Source organism: Musa acuminata, chromosome BXJ3-11 (assembly GCF_036884655.1).
Source record: "Musa acuminata AAA Group cultivar baxijiao chromosome BXJ3-11, Cavendish_Baxijiao_AAA, whole genome shotgun sequence".
In the NCBI taxonomy this organism is placed as follows: Eukaryota; Viridiplantae; Streptophyta; class Magnoliopsida; order Zingiberales; family Musaceae; genus Musa; species Musa acuminata.
This window is the reverse complement of record NC_088359.1, coordinates 5,898,727-5,919,432: the sequence shown is the minus strand read 5'-3', so window position 1 is coordinate 5,919,432 and position 20,706 is coordinate 5,898,727. Positions and strand designations below refer to the sequence as shown.

General features: G+C 40.5%; 3 protein-coding genes across 3 annotated transcripts; 1 reads left to right on the top strand and 2 right to left on the bottom strand.

The window, feature by feature from the left end:
• Positions 1 to 48: 48 nt before the first annotated feature.
• On the bottom strand, positions 49 to 1,471 carry LOC135653232 (DNA-binding protein MNB1B-like). Its single transcript, XM_065174977.1, has 8 exons — positions 1,372 to 1,471; positions 1,218 to 1,275; positions 993 to 1,103; positions 854 to 911; positions 721 to 765; positions 552 to 632; positions 371 to 463; positions 49 to 282 (listed from the first exon to the last, which is right to left on the bottom strand). Exons 2-8 carry the CDS (start codon positions 1,265 to 1,267, stop codon positions 262 to 264), a joined length of 459 nt encoding a protein of 152 aa, XP_065031049.1. The 5' UTR covers positions 1,268 to 1,275; positions 1,372 to 1,471; the 3' UTR covers positions 49 to 261.
• A 305-nt stretch (positions 1,472 to 1,776) lies between these two features.
• On the bottom strand, positions 1,777 to 3,630 carry LOC135653231 (glycosyltransferase family 92 protein At1g27200-like). Its single transcript, XM_065174976.1, has one exon. It carries the CDS (start codon positions 3,587 to 3,589, stop codon positions 1,931 to 1,933), a length of 1,659 nt encoding a protein of 552 aa, XP_065031048.1. The 5' UTR covers positions 3,590 to 3,630; the 3' UTR covers positions 1,777 to 1,930.
• A 1,930-nt stretch (positions 3,631 to 5,560) lies between these two features.
• Positions 5,561 to 15,399, top strand: LOC103970621 (probable galacturonosyltransferase 3). Its single transcript, XM_009384467.3, has 7 exons — positions 5,561 to 5,694; positions 8,102 to 8,161; positions 8,238 to 8,375; positions 12,294 to 12,407; positions 12,483 to 12,817; positions 12,895 to 13,840; positions 14,829 to 15,399. Exons 1-7 carry the CDS (start codon positions 5,626 to 5,628, stop codon positions 15,102 to 15,104), a joined length of 1,938 nt encoding a protein of 645 aa, XP_009382742.2. The 5' UTR covers positions 5,561 to 5,625; the 3' UTR covers positions 15,105 to 15,399.
• Positions 15,400 to 20,706: the final 5,307 nt, after the last annotated feature.

The window sequence follows — 20,706 nt, the reverse complement described above, 5'->3', positions numbered from 1 at the left end:
TTTAACATTTCATGACAGATGAACTAATCTGAGAAAACACAGGTCAACTAGCAAATGCCATCTAATTAGCTTGAGCACCATGTCAATCAAAGACTTTACATTCCATAGAGATAGGGCAGCAAATACCACTAACATCTTGTCAATCAAACTCGTCCACTAACAAGTGGCAACAAATTAGCTTTCAGTTTGAAGAAAGCAAGTACATGTTAGTGATAGCCAAGATAATGAATCCCATTACACTGCACTTTGCTTATAATTCACTCATTCATCATCCTCTTCTTCCTGTTAAAAACGATATCAAATTTGGGAATTAGTGAATTGTTCAACAGAAAATAAAATTGACAATGAAACTCTTCTTGAAATTACAAACCTCTCCACTTCCTTCTTCATCATCATCATTCACCTCAGAGCTGGATTTGTCAGACTCGTCTTCATCATCAGCATCATGGCTTCCTCCACCAGACTATTTCATCAGCCACGAAAATGCAAGTTAGTCGATTGATCTCTGTAATAGAGGAAACAAGGTAAAGAACTAAATTTGAGAGCTGTACTTGGTTCTTATTATAGGAAGCTAATTTCTTGGTGTACTCCGTCTTAAACTTAGCTGCCTTGGCGACATAAGGAGCCTTCTCCTGCAATCGAAGCATACGGTTTTCCCCAGATCAAAACTTTCCCTAGCTTTGTTGAACTAAGGCGAGAGAAATCGTTCACATTACTTACGGCTTCCGACAGGGATTTCCACTTGTCTCCTGCAGCTTTACCAACCTATTTAGATGAAACTAAATCAGACTAGATTGCTATATTAAGATTCAGAGAGCCGATTTATGTGTACAAGAAAGGAAAGGGATTTTACCACAGAGACCGACTTGTTGTTGGGGTTCTTTTCCTTGAACGACTTCCTGAATTCCTCCCTGCCGATCCAAACAAGCGAAACAGGATAAACCAAGAAATCAAGCCAAAAAGGGGATCAGAAGCAACAAGGAGGAGCTCACATGAAGACGAAGAAGGCACTGGGGGGCCTCTTGGGTTTGTTGGGATCCTTGTCGGCCTTCGTCTTCCTGGGCTTCTTACCCGTCCGTTCCGGTCCCTTCTTTACGGAAAGCCTTGAAAGCATAGAACGAACAAACCAAGAAATAACCATCAGATCCCCGAGTCCCAGCTTCCAAACACAGATCGATCCACCGGCCAAACCAAAAGGGCGAAGAGGAGATACTCACCTGCCATCGGCCTTCTTGGGTGCATCCACCTTCGACTTGCCCCGTTTCATGGCGATACCTACAACGAGAACGATCAGATCCGTCGCAGGATACCGATCTACAAAGAAAACCAATCGAGATCGCAGCGAAGCGAGGGGAAAAGGTCGGGATTTACCTCAGATCAGCGCTCTTCGGTGGGCGATAGCTGAGGAAGGAAGAGAGACGGAGGCAGCCAGAAGTGGTCAAGCCACGGCAAGAGAGAGATGAAATCAAAATCCAACGGCTCGAAGGAAACGGAGAAAAGAGAGATCTGTGGCAGGGTGTACACGTCAGCGATCCGCGTGATATCTGCCGGTTGGCACCCTACGATTTTTTCTCCGCTCCAGCGAGGATCCACCGAATGACCCACAACACGCAACAAAGAGGGCAGCCAATGGAAGACAGTAGCCACGTAAAGGCTTCGACGGCATCTGCACGCATTATTGGTAACAAAAGCAGTTCGATTCTGCAATGTCTCACTTTGACCAAGTCAAAATTGCTCTTCTGGCATAGAAATAAACAATACAGCCCCGAAGGTTCTAACAGTAGTATGTTCTCCGTATATGACTGGGCACACAAATTACAATAAATTAATGAGTATAAAAGAATTCGTTGTCTTCTTTCCAGTATCGCCTTCTCTGTTCGTATGCTAGTACTGTGTTCGACGCCAACGAAGGAAGTAGAGGTGAGATTTGCTAGCTATCCCAAGCCATTCTCTCTGCCCCATCGAGCTTCACCTCGGTGAACCACCTCCGCGTTGCGTCCCTGAGCCGGGTGTCGTTCACCTCGCAGAACATGTCGGTCCAACCCTTCGGCTCGATCGGGTCGGACCCCAGACCGGGCGGCCGATCCTTCGACGCCAGGTTCATCGGTTCCTTCCAATCCACCACGTACGCCGACACGCGCCGCCGGAACTTGGCCTTGAACTCCTTCCATGCTTGGTATTTGTAGTGGTTCAGCCTCGCCTCCCCCACCTCGACCTGCTTGGTCTCGAACCCCTCCCGCAACTCGAAATGGTGGACCGAGTTCACCAGCGAGACGGCCGCCGCGTCGAGGCGGAGCAGCGACTTGTGCCGCTCCTCGTTCCGCCGACGGCAGGTGTACCCCTGGGTGACGCCGCCTGGAGGGTGGGCCCTGTGCCCTGAGGGCCCGAACTCCAGGCATTTTATGGAAATCTGGCCCACCTCCGGCCCGACCGCTACGAGCGAGCCCATCATGGACCGGTTGGGTTGGTCCGAGTCGTCCCAGTCCGTGGAGTACACGAATTCGTCCACGTCGATGAATGCCATCCACTCACACTCGTCGCGGTTCACCACGGCGCAGTGGGAGAAGCCGGCCTCCTGGGTCTTCGGCCAAGGCCAGAACCGGGTCGTCACGTCGAAACCCTGCGAGCCGAGTCGACTCACCACCGACTCCAGCTCGTCCTCGCTCCCGTTGTCGTAGAGGAAGAAGCGCTCCACGCCGATGGCGGCGTGGTACACCACCCACTCCGGGAGGAACTTGGCGGCGTTGAACACCATCGTGCAGGCGCAGATCGACAAGCGGCCCCCGCTCGCAGGGCCACCTGGCCGGTGGTAATTGGCGAGCGTGGGGATAGGCGCCGCCTCCGGCCCGGTCGAGATGGAGACCCTGAAGGGACCGATGCTTGACACCTCGGCGGCGGGCGGGTGAGCGCAGCGGAACGCCTCCTGGGCCGAGGAAGTGACCGAGGTCGTGGCGACCGCGGCGCCGCCGGAGGCGGGGGAGAAGACGCAGCGAAGGCTGGAGGCGGGGAGGTCGCGATCCCGTCGACGATTGACGCCCTTCACGAAGACGATGACGTCGTCAGCGGTGGAGACCGACTCGTAGGCGAGCTGCGTGGACCGCAACATCTCCCGCGGGGGATCCTCCTGGCCCACCCACCCAGAAGCGTTGGAGGAGGCCTCGGAGAGGCGTGGGGTGTAGAAGGGCCGGAAGCGTCGGAGGCTGTTGGGGAGGGAGCAGAGGAAGGCGACGGGGCCGGCGGGGCGGGCAAGGGAGGTGGCGCCGGTATGGAAAAGGCAAGAGAGCGGCCTGCCGCTCGCGGCGGTGGAAGTATTAGGAGAGGGAAGGAGGAGCACGTCCCAGTCGAGGAGGAGGACGGACTCCGTGGGCGGTGGGCGGTGGCGCGGGGGGGAGCGTAATACACGGAGGACCGATACCGCGGCCTCGCCGACCGCATAATTGCGCAGGCGGTCGACGGGCTGGTTCAGGGTCCTGGAGTTGATGGCGTTGCCTGAGGGGAGGAGGTGACGGAAGACATGCAAGGAGAAGGAGGCGGCGAGGAGGAAGAAGATGGCGATGGAAAGGACCGACGTCGTCACCCTCCGTCGCATCGTCTCGCGATCAGGGAAAACGATTAGTGGACGAGGAAGAAAGACGAGGACAGCTTCCGGTTTTTATAGCATGATAATTCAATTAATACAATAATTACGAGCCTTAAGTGCCAAAAATTAATCACGCATCCTCCTCGAAATCGAAATCAAACAACACCTCCACCGTCCCTTCCCTACCTGGCAGCTCATGGGTAGGACTAACGGGGTCCATGCGGGCCCCAAATCAATGCTCCAATCAAAAGATCGCATTCTAAGCGTGACGATTAAGTCGGATCCGCTACAATTCAGATTGCAAAACAGCTATCAAATTATTCGTCACTAAATTTATATATCAATTAATCATCCAAAAAAAGAAAAGGTGAATCAAATAAACTTCAATCCGAAGCCATTAGAGAACACTCTAACGCATTGAATTGACCCCCAAACGACTAAAATTTCTTGCAACGACCAAAGGAGAATACGACCGATTCAATTCCAAATTGGCAACCACAACGCCGCCGGAAGTAATCCACGTGAAAACCAGATTGAGGGCAGCTGCCCTACATTTACTCATCGTCTTTATTGGCTTGTGTTGCTGCAGATACCTCCAGCTCAACCCTGGACACTACGCACAAGCAACGGAAGATGAGTGGTGGTGCCCGGGCTTTCCCTGCGAAGGAAGCAAAGGAGGGAGTCGGTGTCCCAAACGTGGACTGGTTGAAAGCGAGCGACAGGAGAACCCCGAGATGCCCGGGAGGCTTGGTATCCAGGAAAAGGGCTCCGCTTGGTTTGTGGTCATAGTGGACTTTTGTCAGTCACCTCACGGGCATTCCCTAAGGTCAGTCAAACATACCTATTTGTCAGTTAACATTACTTGGGAAATGCCAAAACAAAAGGAATCAAAGACGAGTAAAACATCGTTCGTTAGGCGAGGAGTTAAAATGGATGTGAATGATCGATCATCTTCGAGAGCGACCCGACGCAAGCGGTGCGGACTTTGAGGGCCTTTGGGATTTCCCGACCATGGAAGCAACCGAAGGAGAGAGAACGGCGTTGGGCTCCAAAAGTAAGGGCTACTACTCCGAGGAAAAATACATTAGATTGGGCGTAACCTTTGCAACCTTAGCGAAAGCCAAATATCATGCGTTCCCTTCTTGGGCTGATTAGACAAGCCATATATATATATATATATATATATATGACCAAGCCCACCTTTATCTTAAAAAAATGACGTAATTTGTTAAAAAAAGTTCTCTTGACATTCTCACATTTATTTAAAACTCTTATATCTCGTAATATTTTTTTCAAACCTTTGAGTTTAGGATTTAAAATAAATAAAAGATTCGATATATATATTAATAATATATATATTTTTTCTAATATTGAGTGTCTATCAGGATGAGAGGATAAGACCTCATCGATAATTCTAGATGTTAGTCTAAAATAATGATAAAAGAATTTTTATTTATCCACTATAAAAAATTACATCGAGTAAGGAAGGTCTATTTACTAAATTTATTTTATCCTTATTTGTTACTATTTTAAAATTTTCATCTATCTTTTATCTTCGCATAGGTTAATCGTGAAACACACATCCGATCCACCTTAGTCGCAAAGAAAAATATGAGCATTTTCTTTTATCATCTCAAATCTCTTACACATGAAGACCTGAATTAATCGTGTTGATTCTAATATCATCGATATTTTTCCTATTAATAATTTATGTGCCAAATCCCTCCTTAATGGCTAATGAACACCAGAGCCGGTCTAATTTATATGCCAAGAACCGGTCTAATTCTGTCTCTGCCAACGAGGCCAGAAAAAGCTCATCCGGTGGCTCAGCCACTTGAAAGACCGGCGCTCATGCCAGCCGGTTCGATCCTGGGCCTAAGACCGAGCCGATGAATCTCGACCGTCCGATCACGTATCGCTTCGCAGCTTCCTCCACCGACCTCGCTCCCACGTGATCGCCACGTGCTTTAATGGTTCCCACGCCCCCCAAACCCCCCCGAGCTCGTCTCCCTTCCCGTCGCCGTGGTCTCTCTCGTGGAGATTCGATGGCGCTTCTCTCGCGAAGATCCCTAAGCTGCGGCGTTCTGCTGTTCGTCTCCCAATTCTTATTCCGGGTTCGGATCCTTCCCCGTCTCTTTTCTCCTCCTTCAATCCGGTGTCGGTTCCCAGTCCCAATTTCCTCCCTCCCTCTTTAGATTTTGTGTTGCGATATTTCGTCCCGAGTGATCCATGATATTATCTTCTTGATCGATATATTTGTTTCTTTTGATGATGCATGAACTCAACTCAAATGAAGTTGATATTTTCTTGCAATATTGAATTCTTTGGATCTTGAAAATTTAGTTCTTGAATTGCTTGGGAGAGGAGTCGGTGCGACCCTAAAAAAGGTTTCTGGAGAGTATCGTGTACGATTTAATGGTTTCTCTTGGTATTAAGCCACCGTTATGAAGGCCCGATGCAATTGTCGATATTGCAATGCGTTAGACAATTTTGGATGCTATTCACAGCATGAGCTGGTGATTAATGTCGCTCATAGCGTCCGGGGTAATGTTTGATATAACCAATATTCATGTTTAGTCAAATTATTCGAGTGATAAACCTCTAATTTGAATATGCGGTTATCAAGCTACATGAGTTTCCTTGTTGAAGTTCTATAAGTTGGCATTAGTCCATCTACATGAACCTGGGAATGATTTCTTCTTTTAGGAAGTCAAGATGTTTTTTTTTTTGTCAAAATAACCATTTGCTACCTCTACAATATTGCTTCTGCTTCTTTGATTCATTGGGATGTTTAGGCATTGCAATTTTGAGAATCACAATGTGTTGATGATGTATAGTTCGCCTAAAATCCAAGCCTAAAATCACCAAAGCATTAGAACTATGCCCAACACTTGGCCACCAAATTTGTTGATCTTGAATTTTTTAGGTTTTTCAGATTGCTAGAAAGGGATTGGGTTGTGATGTTGTTATGAAAATTAATGCCTTCAAAGGAAAATTGTTGTGTAAAAGTTTTTTTGCCTCTTAGTATGTTGATAAATTTGCTCAGGGAAGTGAGTTGTTTTAGAAGTGAATCTTAATGTTTAGCTGCATATGCGGGTCACTTATGAATATCAACTTTGGCATATCATGAAGTTCAACCAAGGGCTCCCCTTGTGTCTTTTGAAATGTTGTGCTTTTTTCCATAGACAGAAAGTTGCCTGTTATTAAAGCAAAGTATTCAATTTCGGGTACCTAGTGTTATGATTAAACACTATAATATGGGACTGAATGAAGATAATATCAAGTTTTACGCATAAGAAATGAAAACCCTAGTTTGTAACAGGCCCATCACCATGTTCCAGTTAGGTTGGAGTAATATTAGTGCTGGTGAATCTGATCAGTATAAAACTGTTTAATGATTAGATGTTGCTGTTGAGATGAGTTAAGCACAAGGTTACATTGAGAAATGGCAGGAATTGGAGAAATTATGCATAGAAAGATCAACATATAGACAATTTGGGTTCCTGCTCCATTGGCAGAGCTTATAAACAATAAAAGAACAGTAACATATTCATTTTTATGACAGAAATCCTAGCCTTTCTCTTGAATATGTCGTCTCATGTTTATTAATAGGCTACAAAATTGAATTTGTACTCTTGATTGTAGTCATTCTTGAAGTTAGCAAATTTTGGTCTTTTAGTATATCTTAAATATGTGAGCAACACATGTTTGCTACTTGATGTATCAATAGGTATTTTGTGACATTATGCAATAACTGGCAAACTTCTTCTGATTGTGGAAACAGACCCTGGCTAGATGGAGAAGCATTTGCCTGATATGATTTCTTTTAGTTCCTTGGTGACAAAAATTGAAGGAAGCTTATATTCTGTAATCTCATCCCAAATAATAGCTTTAGAAATGTGAAAGGTATGACATACAAGAAATAACTGAACCAAATAAAATGTATTCATGAATAACCAGTGCAGGCTAGTACATTAGATACTTAAATCCTTGGACTAACATATGCAAATACAGTGTTGGATGTCCTGCAACAATCCGTTCTTGCATATATAAATATCATGTAAAAGATGATGTACTTGCTTTTAAAGTCATTGCACAGTAATCTGCATTTTCATATCATGTATAGAATTATTTATCATGTATCTATAGGAAATGAATTTTTGCATGTATCTCCTTCAGTAATGCATATTTTATACATGTATCTGCTCTTCCAAGTATTAGGTTTATGCATATGTATCATCAGAGGGATAGAACAAACAATGTGCAAATATGTAATTTTCCGGATCTTTGGGCATGCAGTCCCTCGTAGATTCAAATGCAAAAGACAGTTTGTTTAATGTGCATTGGAAAGCCTCAAAATGTGTCATGGATATACATAAATATGTGGGGATTCTTCAGTTATGTTTTTCAATCTATTCATAAATATATGATCTGTTGCAGGGCATATTTTTTTGTTGATAAATGTGGAATCTTCATCACTTGATCTTGACTGGTTGTAATCAGTTTATGTTGGATGAACAGGTACATGGTTTGTCCAAGGAGAGTTTGCTTGGACGAAATAACTTCCAACAACCAGATGAAGTACCAAAATACTTTATGTTTCATGTTCATCTGTTTTAAGTATTTTTCATGATCTACTAACCTTATCCACTGGCAGAACTTTGATATAACAATATCATACATGGATGCTTCCGGTAAATTTCAAACTCACAAGGTCAACTCGAAGACCCTATCATCATCCTGGGTGTGGGAGAGTCCGGTTGATGCAAACCAGAAACGGTTGGTCGTTGGACAGGTACTCTTCCATAAACTACCAATTATTAGAAAATTATTTGGAAAAGATTCATGGACATGCATCAAAAATGTCTTTCGTAAAAGGAATAACTTATATGCATCAGTACATTTCCATTTGGCTCTTTGGTTTTTCTTCTCTTTTTTTCTCAAAGAGATACACAAATTCCTGTATCAAGCTATTACCCCTTTTATAGATCTTGGGTTGCTGTTAAATCTCATACCTGAGAGCTCAAATTTTGGTTTCCACTGCAGATCATTCTGGTTCTAATAAAATCAAGTCATCAAGCAAATAAAATTGTGGGTTGGTTGACCATATTAATAAATGATCCTATGTGTTAGTCTTGCAGGATATGTTAAATTTACGCTTAAATATTCTTGCTTTACCCTGTCCTTTGGTGTTTCAGTTTAGGAACTGTTTTGGTGATTTCAACAATTTGTGCAAGTTTGAGAGTTTTAATTATGATACATATCAAGAGTTAGGGATAAATAAGAAAAATGAAACAATTCCAAAAGAAATGTTTTAAACTTATATACCTATGCTTTCTTTGATATAACTTTTGCAGTTTAATAGTTCTTTGTTGAAATATGTATTTCTTATATATGTCCTATATAAATATTGTACTGGTTTCAGATAGTATATTGGTTGGTATAGGCTGGTCCTAAATTCAGACCACTCTGTTCCCTATTAAACTCTATATTTATGTGTATTTATCTTACCAGTGATTCGATATATGTATTCATGACTTATTCCTAATTTCACAAATATAATTAGTCAGAAACTTGTATATACACCAATTATGTATGATACGAGCCATACTTAATTAGCAGCTGCATCTAGGTCCATAATTTAATGTGGCCAAAGATCAATTATACGATCTATAGCATGTTGTATCATGCCTCAAGTCAAAAAAAAAAAGCAAACCATAGAGATGCAAAGTAGCATGTAAATTATGCAAGACAAAGGCTTGAGCAAGAAAATTGATCAAATTGAACAAGATGGCAAAGTTTAGATTTGCCTTGACTCGGAGAGAAAAAAAGAACAATCTTCCTTGAGAGAAATCTGCATTCTAGAATACTCCAAATCCAAGTTGCATGTAGAAAATTAATCAAACAGGTGAGAAATGTCAAGAAAGGAGGTTAATGAACACTGATCATGGAGAAAAGTGGTCGAAATTAGGTGTGAGTGGTGGCAAGGAAGTTGGTGGACATGGGAATCAGGTACTAGGCTTATTGTCCAATGTTGCACTGTGTACAGACTCGAAGAATGAATATGTACACCTGGTAGGCTTACTGTATTAGCAGACTCACTTGGTTCACATACTGATTTGCAGTTGGACTAATAAATGACAGTTGGTATGAACTGGTCTGGTCAAAATTAAAAACCTTGGTGAACACATAATTTTTGTTTATCAGAGTATAACATTGTAATAATTTTTGGTTTAGATAACCAAAACTATAATTGTCATTCAAGTTTGAATATTGTAACTAAGTAGAGTATATTAATAAATAACGTGCATGATCTTGACAATTCATTTGTCTTATGAATCAAGAGGTCCAGTCTATTGAGGGTAGTGATTTAAAAAGCGTTAGGCGCCAAGGTCCAAAAATGCTCGAGGCGCTAGGCGCTCGTCCGAGTGAAGCGAGACGCTAAAATATAAAAATATATAATATAATTAATAAATATAATTATTTAAATATAAAATATGCTATTAAATTAAGAAAATCAGGTACAAAATCATAATAAATAAATAAATCATAATAGTATATTTTTTATTTTTTAAATAAAAAATATACTATTAAATAAATAAAAATTAATAGTATTAAAATCAAAATAATATATTATTAATCTAATAAATAAAAATACTATTATTAGTATACAGTTAGCAGTATACTGTTAATATACTGTTAACTGTATAGTGAGAAGAGTGTCAGAAGACCGAGGCTGCTAAGGCAACGACAGCGGTAGCAGGCGACAACCATAGCGGGAGCGGCGGCAACAGCGGGAGCGGCGAGCGACAACGGGAGTGGGAGCGAGAGCTACGAGCGGTAGCAGGAGCGGCGAGCGACAATGGGAGCAGCGACAACAACGGCGAGCAATCGACAAGCAGCAATTGTGGCAGCGGCGAGCGACGGCGATAGCGGGAGCGGTGAGCGACAGCAAGAGTGGGAGAAGGAGCTGCGAGCGGCAGCGGGAGCGACGACAGCGGTGGCGAGCGACGACAGCAGCGGCGAGCAGCGATTGTGGCAGCGGCGAGCAGTCGACAAGCAGCGATTGTGGCAGCGGCGAGTAGCGACAGTAGCGGTGAGTAGCGACAATGGCAGCAGGAGCAGAGAGCAGCGACAGTAGAGAAGAAATCTCAGCGGTAAAATCGCGAGTGCTAGGGTTGGGGAAGTCGGGGAAATCGCGAGAGGGAGCCTGATATCGGTGATTTAGTTGGTTTGATTGAACCAACTGAAGCATCGGAGACCAACTAGACCTAAAAATCTGGTTCGGTCGCCTGGTTTAACCTAGGCGCTTGCTCGAAGCGCTCGGTGCTCGGGCTCGGGCAAGCGCCCAGGCGGCTCCTCTTTGAAGCGAGGTGCCCGGACATGAAGTGAGGCACTCAGGCCTCGCCTCGTCTCGCCTCGCCCGAGCGCCTATTGAAATCACTGATTGAGGGTCATACAGCTACCAGGCTATGACCTATTCACGCCCAATGTTTGATAATTCCCTGAAGTATTGTTTTAGACAAAGACCAAACTGGTCTCCTCCAGTAAGTACTGACCAATATTTTATAGTCTGACCAAGCATCCATGGTGGACCATGCAATATCGATCTGATATATCTTGACATAATATATTATTCATTATGTAGCAACAATATTATTTTTACTATTTTATTTAGAACAATTGAATGATTATAGCTTTGTGTACTGCCTAATATCTTGGTACCGGTCCATAGGTTGTTAAAACCAATAGTTGATGAATAATTAAAACCTTGGCTAGCCCTTTGTAAGTTAAATCTAGTTCAGTTTTATATTTCTACCAAACGTTTTGGGTTGGAGGTAGGATGTAGAGAATATTGGGTCTCACTCTCCACAAAATTTCTTTGCTACCTCTTTTCACTGAGCTTGACATTTAGAAAGTGCTGATTTCCACTCAGTTTTTTACCACCACCATCATCAAACTTGACATTAGATATGAACCTCGAAGAGATGGATATGTGCAGAATAGGCTCATCTAGGTTGTCTATGTTCATTATTTTCTGTTTTTCATTTTTGTGAACTTTTAGCAGTGCCATTTTAGCAGCCAGCCGGTATTAGGTATGCCGCTGAAACTTGATACTGAGTTCTCTAATTAAGATTTGTAGATTTAGAAATTGAAGTGGGAGTTTGTGGTCAATGCATAATGAACTCAAGACGCTAGCTTTCCAGAATCAGGTTAATGCATAATGAAATAAACAAGCAAGTCATTCTAATCAACATCAATTCCACCACACTAGTGAGATCTGGGTAAAAAATTGTTATCTTTGTTCAAATATAACATAAAGCTTAGGCAATGGCCACCGTGGACTTATAGACATCCTAAAAAAATTGATCTAAAATAATCTACCCTTGTAATATGAATTTTTGTTGGTCTCTTATGGTTCTACTTAAAACTCTCTGAATTCATTCATTTTGCTGGAAACTGACTAAAACTAGTTTGCCTGTGACTACTCTGAGCTTCATACCGCCTCTACTGAATTGGATCGCCACTAAAGTCAACATATAGAAGGGGAATACTTTTTACAATTTTTGTTAAAAGAGCCTTCAAGCATTTTACAATATTACCAATAATAGATATTGCTGCATCATCTTCCCAAGTTTGTAACACAGCAATAGCTCATCTCGGATTTATGATATTTTCTGATTGTTTATTACTTGTGCCAAAAACTGCTCAGCTTCAAGAAGGCTCATCTGAACAAACCGTCAATGGTTCTAGAGAGAGTACACAGCTTTCCATTGAATATAATCAACAATCCAGAACCATAGATCCAATCAAGCTAAGGCGTCAGGTAATATCTGGTCTCTTACCAAAACTGGTTAGTTGCATTGTCATACTGAAGGCTCATGGTGTTTTTTGCCTGCAGAAATTGCGGGACGAACGGAGGGAAAAACGAATAGCAGAGCTTATTCATATGAGCAAAGAAACTGAATTGCAGATGCAAAACGCAGCCATCGAACGTGCAAAAGAGTTTAACAACATGAGAAGAGCATGGTATAGCATATGGAGGAAAGAATATATTAATCCTAACTCCGATACCACTTTGAAACTTATGAGAGATCAGAAAATAATGGCCAAGGTGTATGCTAGTGTTGCTTATTCCACAGGGGAACGTGATCTTTATAATTCCCTGACGAGACACATCAAAGAAATTCAGCGTGGTATTGGAGATGCAAATTCAGATTCTGAGCTGCAAGAGAGGTACTTACTGGTGTTTTATGATGAATCCCCTATTATAATTCTTGGTTCTGACGCTAGAATAATTTCCCTGCATCCAGTGCACTTGAACAAGCAAAAGCTATGGGCCATGCCTTATCCCTTGCAAGAGACAAGCTACTTGACGGTGATGTCACTGCAAGAAAGTTACGGACCATGCTTCAGTCTTTGGAGGAAAACATAAACACAGTGAAGAAACATAGTACATTCTTAGTCCAGCATGCTGCAAAGACAATGCCTAAACCAGTGCACTGTTTATCTTTACAGCTAACAACTGATTATTTCTTGCGCAACCATATTAACAAAGAAACATTAGAAAAGGGGAAGCTTGAGGATCCTTCACTCTATCATTATGCTATATTCTCTGATAATGTGCTTGCAGCATCGGTAGTGGTCAATTCTACTGTTTTACATGCAAAGGAACCAGAGAAACATGTATTTCACATCGTCACAGACAAACTGAACTTTGCAGCCATGAAAATGTGGTTTATTGCCCATCCTCCTTTTCCAGCGACAATCCATGTGGAGAACATTGATGAATTCAAGTGGCTTAATTCATCTTACTGTTCGGTTCTTCGCCAACTTGAATCTGCAAGGATCAAGGAGTACTACTTCAAAGCGAATCATCCATCATCTCTTTCTGTTGGAAATGAAAATCTGAAATATAGGAATCCTAAGTATTTGTCGATGCTCAACCATCTAAGATTCTACATGCCTGAGGTTTACCCGAAACTAGACAAGATACTATTTCTTGATGATGATATTGTTGTGCAAAAGGATTTGACACCACTCTGGTTGATAGATATGAAGGGAATGGTAAATGGTGCAGTTGAGACATGTAAAGAGAGCTTTCATCGGTTTGATACATATCTCAATTTCTCAAACCCGTTGATTTCTCAAAATTTTGATCCACAGGCATGTGGATGGGCCTTTGGGATGAATATTTTTGACTTGAAAGAATGGAAGAAGCGAAATATCACAGGAATTTATCACTATTGGCAAGACTTGGTATGTAAAATTGTCTTCTCTTGTTGTTTGTTTATTGTTTTCTTGATTTTTTTGACTTGGTTATGCTTTGAACTGAAAGTTTAAATATCACCGACATTTTTTCTTTCCTTCTCTTGATGCTAAGTTATCATGAATTGCTGAGATTATGTTCTTTCACTTTGTATCACATACTTGCATCTTTTGGATGATAAACAGTGATGTTGTGTTTATTGTCATCATCATAGGTCATATTTACTTGTGGCCTATTGCTCATTAAGTTCTATAAATGCTGGCATTAATAGATTTGACTTGGGAATTGAATTGAAAACTGGGCAGAACTCATTTAATTCCAATATTCTGTAAGAATAAGCTTTTCAACATTCTCAGACTAGAAGGTACCATGCTTGCCTATCTTATAAATCATCGATTTCCGAGATGAGGATGCGCATTGCTTGTGAGTTTGTGCATTTGCATGTGTGCCATGTACATGTGCATGCATCCTAGTATCATCAGACTAAGGCTGAAATAGGAAAACATTTCTGTAGTTGGTTAGTGCCTTTTGCTTATAGAAGTTCTTGATTGAACAAGATTGGCAGACGAAAGCATTGGCATTTTCTTTACTCACTGCATTACCGCAGCTCACATGAGCCCTTTTTGTGTATGCCATTGCGTGCATGTGCACACCGTTTATCTATTTCTATTTATCTCGGCAACATGCACATGTACACCTGTTTCGAATGTATGTACATTTTCTATTATATTCATTTACGAAGAGCCATTTTGCTAGCATGTTTAACCAGAGGAATGTACTATTCTCACCATTTTTTGTGTACTCAAATCCATATATTCCAGAGAATAGGCATGTCGTGATTACTCTCCCTTCATCCTCTTCAAGTAGGAATGGATACATGATAGCACATATATTCTGAACGTGTGCATCCTAAACATCATCATATGGTTTATCTGTATCAAATCCCGTAACGAATGAAGACTCTTCTTTTGCTTTCAGAACGAGGACCGCATGCTCTGGAAGCTCGGATCGCTGCCGCCAGGTCTGATAACTTTCTACAACCTGACATATCCTCTGGATCGAAGTTGGCATGTGTTAGGACTTGGATATGATCCAGCAGTAAACCCTTTGGAAATAGAGAATGCTGCTGTCATCCACTACAATGGGAATTACAAGCCATGGCTAGATCTTGCTTTCACCAAGTACCAGGCATACTGGTCCAAGTTCGTAGATGTTGACAATCCTTATATTCAAGACTGCTACAGCAATCAATGATGTTGAAGAAGCAATCGTCCATAGATCCTTATTCCAATTTCTTTAATATTCTTTCCAAGCTGCATTCTTTCCTCCACTCCACAGCTAATGTTCGACGTTTCTACTGGTAAAAGATAGGCTTCCAACCAGATTCTGTTTCCCACTCTGTGGATTTCTCAATCTAATCAATCATTGCCTGAAGATTGTACAATTTTCTCTTCTTTGGGCGTTTGTTGTGGTCATGGATAATCTAATCAATGAGCCTTTGTAGATCGATCTCATGAAATCAAGAAATACTTTAGACCTTCTTTTGACTTGGGATATGGTGTAAACAGATGTCAATCATAGTCAATAACTGCTTTCTTTTACCAAATCTGTCATCATTCTTAGTTACAATTTGATCACCAAACAACCTGAACTGAAAGAGATAACTAAACCTAATTCTTGAATGATAAAAGAAGTCCAAAAAGAATTCAAGAGCAGAGTCTTCACGCATGACGACGCATCCATGTCAACTCTCTCTCGTCCGCCGTGGCCAAGAATTCTAACTTCCGAGGCGGCTGATCCCGAGACTCCATTGCAGTGAGCTCCTCCTTCATCAGCCGGAAGTTCGCCAGCGCCGACCCCTCCTCTGCCTCCATAGCCCCCTCCGGCTCCGGTATACGGGCGACCGGCGCTTCCACCGTCGGGAAATCCCTCCGGATCGGGCGCCTCAGCGAACACGCACGCCTCCTCCTCGCCGAGCGGGCTATCCCGCGGGCGAGCACCTCCCAGCACCGCCGCTCCCCCTCGATCCGCCACAACCACGCCGCACGCTTCGTGTAGCGGAGCCTCCGGATGACGCCCCGGGGTACGTCGGCGACCGCAGCGGCGGCGGCGGCGGCGGCGGCCGTGATCTCGAGGTCGCGCACGGCGGCTTCGAAGCGACGGCGCCCAACGGCGAGGTTCTCCAGCATGTAGTGGGAGGCCTCGGGGGACCGCGCGTCGACGGCGTCCTTGATGCGGCGGCTCTCGCGGAACAGGGTGTTTGCGAACTCGTTTAGGCTGCCGATGGGCGGTTGCGCGAGGACGCGATCGATGGCCTGGTGCATATTGGTCACCACCGAAGCGAGCGAGACGGCAGATTGCGGAGGCGTCTCCATGCTCTCTCGCTCTCTCGTGGGGATTGGAGCTTCGTGTATACGTTCACGTATATATATATATACATAGGTATTGTGGAGTCGGAGGATTACGATAGGTTTCCAAAACGGAATGGGATTTGGGTCGACGACGTTTGCAGGATTCCGATTTATTGCTATTTACATCTAATTTTTTTATGGATAATAATATCCGGCACTCACCGTACGAATTATTATGTTTTTCCAATCATCTCTACTTTCCTTTTTGCCTTTACAAAAAGGTGAAACTGTTTTGGTTTCGGCCTCGGTTTCGAAAGTGACGGTTTTGTTTCTAAGTTTTCGGCCATCGGAACTGAACTGAATTCGGACGATTCCTGCGTCGGTTTCGATTATATATATATATATATATATATGTATGTATATATATATATATATATATGTATGTATATATATATATATGTATATATATATATGTATATGTATATATATATGCATATGTATATGTATATATATACATACATACATATATATATATATATATATACATACATATATATATATATATACATACATATATATATATATATATACATACATATATACATATACATATATATACATATAAATATGTGTGTGTGTAAGTTAGTATTTTTTTTTTTACGATGTGCAAGCTAACAAGACTTTTCTCCCCATTTGTTATTTTCAAAAAGAAGAGAATAATATAATATTATAATTTTTTTCGACAAAAGGTAGAGTTGTACATAAAAAAAATTATAAATATCAAGAAATCAAGTGATATATTATAGTGTATTTAGATAAGTCAAATAACGAAATGAAAGAATCATAGTAAACAATCTTGATTCATAAAAAAAATTCATAAGTAATAATTTCAAGAAATCAAGAGAAACCATGATTCATACGAATAATTTTCCTCTTTAGTAAATGATAAAAAGAAAAAGAGAACAAAGAAGATATCTTGATTCACATAAAATAAATTTAAAGTTATAAATATCAAGATCATGATTTATTTGCATAAGTCTCGTTTTTAGTAAATGTTATAAGGAAGAAATCATACAAGATAAAAAAAAATTCTAGATTGCCATAAAAGATATCTAAATCAAAAGAAGGTTCATGATTGATTAGAAAAATCTTATTTAGATTTAAATCATTAAATCATCAAAATCATTTTCATAGTTCAAGAGATTCATAAAAAAAAGTGATACAAATAGATTCATCAATCTCTTTTTTAAAACTCGATAAGATAGAGATTGAGAAATTTTCAAGAAAAATACTTTTCTCTTTTTTAGTTGTTTGAATTTATATGATTTATTTCATATAAACATGTCTTTGTCTTTTATGCCAAATAAAAACTTGCATCATTGTTTAAAATCGAAAAAGCAAATTTCATCATAAAAATCATTAAGATCAATAAACCATAAATCATAAAAATCTTCATTACTTCAAATCATCGTGCATAATTAAATCATTAAGCATGATTTCATTGAACATAAAATATTTTTCATTAAAATCATTTTGTTTCGATTAGTGAGCTTTATGAAGTGTGTTAGATCTCCAATCATAAGCCTTGAGCATCCATTATTAAAATTTTATTTTTACTCCTAGCTTTCTATTGTAGAGATGTCTACAAGAAAGAAAGGTATGTTTCCTTTAAGTATCCATTTGATTTTAGGTCCCTCATGGTTGGATTTACCTATCTTGTTTTTTTGACATAATATCATTTATGGTTCCTTTATGAACCCAAACTAATTTATGCAAGTCATATCTTTTAAATAAATATTTATATACAAAATGACCATGTCTACCATAAAAATTACATTTGTTTTCAAGCGAAACATTTAATATGGGTCCTTTAACAAATGTTGTTGGCCTTGTGTATTACTACTTACAAAACTAATTCTTTTTTTTCTACGAACATGATTCTTATTGGCAAGAATCATGTTTAAAGATTTACTATCAATTTTAGATTTATTTAACGTTTGTTGTAATAACAAAATTTTCTTTTTACATGAATCTCGTTCTCCACATTTAGTGCAAGGAGTTAATATACAATTATCATGCTCATTTTTAAAAAATTTAAAGTCACTAGTAAGAGAAGCATGATCCTTTTTTACCACTTTATATTTTTTACCAACTAATTTAAAATCATCATATAAATTATAAAAAATATTTAATAATTCATCATAAAGTAAAAGGGTTTGGTTGAGTCATTTATCTCATCGTCGAGAGCCATCAAAGCGTAGTTCGCCATTTCGTCTTCGGTTTGCTCTTCGTCTTCGGATACACTTGATTTATCCCAAGTTGCCTCAAGTGTTTTCTTTTTCTTTGACAGCATCTTCTTTTTAAGTTCATTTTTATTCTTAGATTCTTGTTTTTTAAATTTTTTAAATTTTCTTGTGAGGAGTTTAAAGTCATCATCACTTAAACTTTCGTTCGAGTGGTCTTCTTTTTTTCTAAGTGTCAAATCCTTCCTTTTCTTTGGAAGGTTGTTCTCATGTTTATCAAGTTTATCATGTATCTTGTATATCATTTCATAGGTCATTAATGACCCAATAAGTTCTTCAAGCGAAAAATATCCTTTGCTTCTTGTATTGTACTTACTTTCGAATCCTAATTTTTAGAAAGAGATCATAAAACTTTATTAACAAGTTCAAGATTCAAAAAATATTTGCCAAAGGCTTTTAACTTTTAAACTATTGACGACATCCGTAAAACGGGTGTACATGTCAACAATAGTTTCGCTTGGCTTCAATCGAAATAATTTAAAATCATGCATCAAAAGATTTATTTTAGACTCTTTAACTCTATTTGTGCCTTCATGTGTAATTTCAAGAGTGTGCCAAATATCATGTATAGTTTCATAAATCGAAATACGATTAAACTCATTTTTATCTAAAGTGCAAAATAAAGCATTCATAGCTTTCGTATTTAAAAAAAAAATTTCTTCTCCAAATCATTCAATTCGTTCATTAGATTTGAAGGCTTAAAAAAAATTATTTTTAATGATATTCCATAAATTGAAGTTCATAGAAAGCAAAAAAATTCACATTCGAGTTTTCCAATATGTATAGTCCGTCTCGTTGAACATAGGAGGACGAGTGATAGCTAAACCATCTTGATTGCCAATAAAAGTCATTTCTCTTTGGTGTTAAACCAAATAAGAAAAACCTTGGGGGGTGGGGGGGGGGGGGGGTGGCGGGTGGGTTGGGTTGGGTTGAATTAGTACTTTCAAAAAATCACGTCGGTTCAAAAATTCTAGTTCGATGAAAACTGATATCGGAAATGTGTTTAAACTTAGAGAGTACGTTCGTAAGTGTAGTGAGAATAGTAAGTAAGTAAATTAGTTTGCAATATGAGAATACAAAACAGAACATAAATACAAACTGAGTACACCGGATTTATAGTGGTTCGGTCTTCGTGACCTACGTTCACTCCCGATTCCTCTTCACTCGAGGCCATTGGTTTCCACTACCAATCTTCTTTCTAATGGGTGAAGATTAACTACCCTTACACTCTTTTTCCTTTTCACATGTTCACAAGAGAATCTTTACACCTCTCTTTTACAAGTGTTCCCACACACACATCCCTTAGGACTATCACATAGCTCTAGGAGGTGGGACTCTATACTTTAAAAGATTATAACTTTGGAATCACAGAGTTTTATTCTACTTTAAAAATTAGAGCTAAAATTTGAATCCCCAGGTTTTCGAGGTACTAGGCGGTACCATCGCCTACTAGTTTAACATTGGGCGGTACCACCGCTTGACATAGTTTGGGAGATTATATCTTGGCGATACCACTGCCTGACAATATGAAAAAGTGTGCTCTTGACTTTTCCAACTCATAGGTGGTTCAACCTATAATTGAGTCACTGAATGAGCTTTTCACTTGGCCCAAAACAGTTCCAACTTAGGCCCAATGGGCCCCTAATTGAGTTAGTAGGGTTAATCCTAAAACCAACTCAATTACAATCATGACTACTTCAATCTAAACACAATCGATTACAAACAGAATACTATATTGTCCGGCATGTTCATCCGGCGCTTCGTCTTCTCTTGTGACATATTGCATAATCAACATGTTGACCTCTGCAACATCCGATCTCCTTAGTGCAATGTCCTTCTAGCCCGATGCCCAAACTCATGGCATGAAGCTATCTACCGATACGTCGACCAATCCTTCGGCTCGACGTCCAATCTCCTGACATGTTCCGGCCTAACATTTGATTTCACTGCTTTAATCGATTTGTCTTTCCCTGATTGAAGCTAGTCCTGCATCACTCAAAACGTAGATTAGATCGTTAACCCATCAATTGATTTCATCATTAAAATTTGAGATTTAACAAGAGAAATCATGGTGGGGAGGATCGCAGTAGATGAGATCCTGTGTTGCTGACAAAGGGCACTTCAGGGCTACAGTGAGCGAACGCTAGTGTAGAGCGATAACGAGAGAAGACAATCACTGTTCGTCAGTAGTGATCTGCTCAA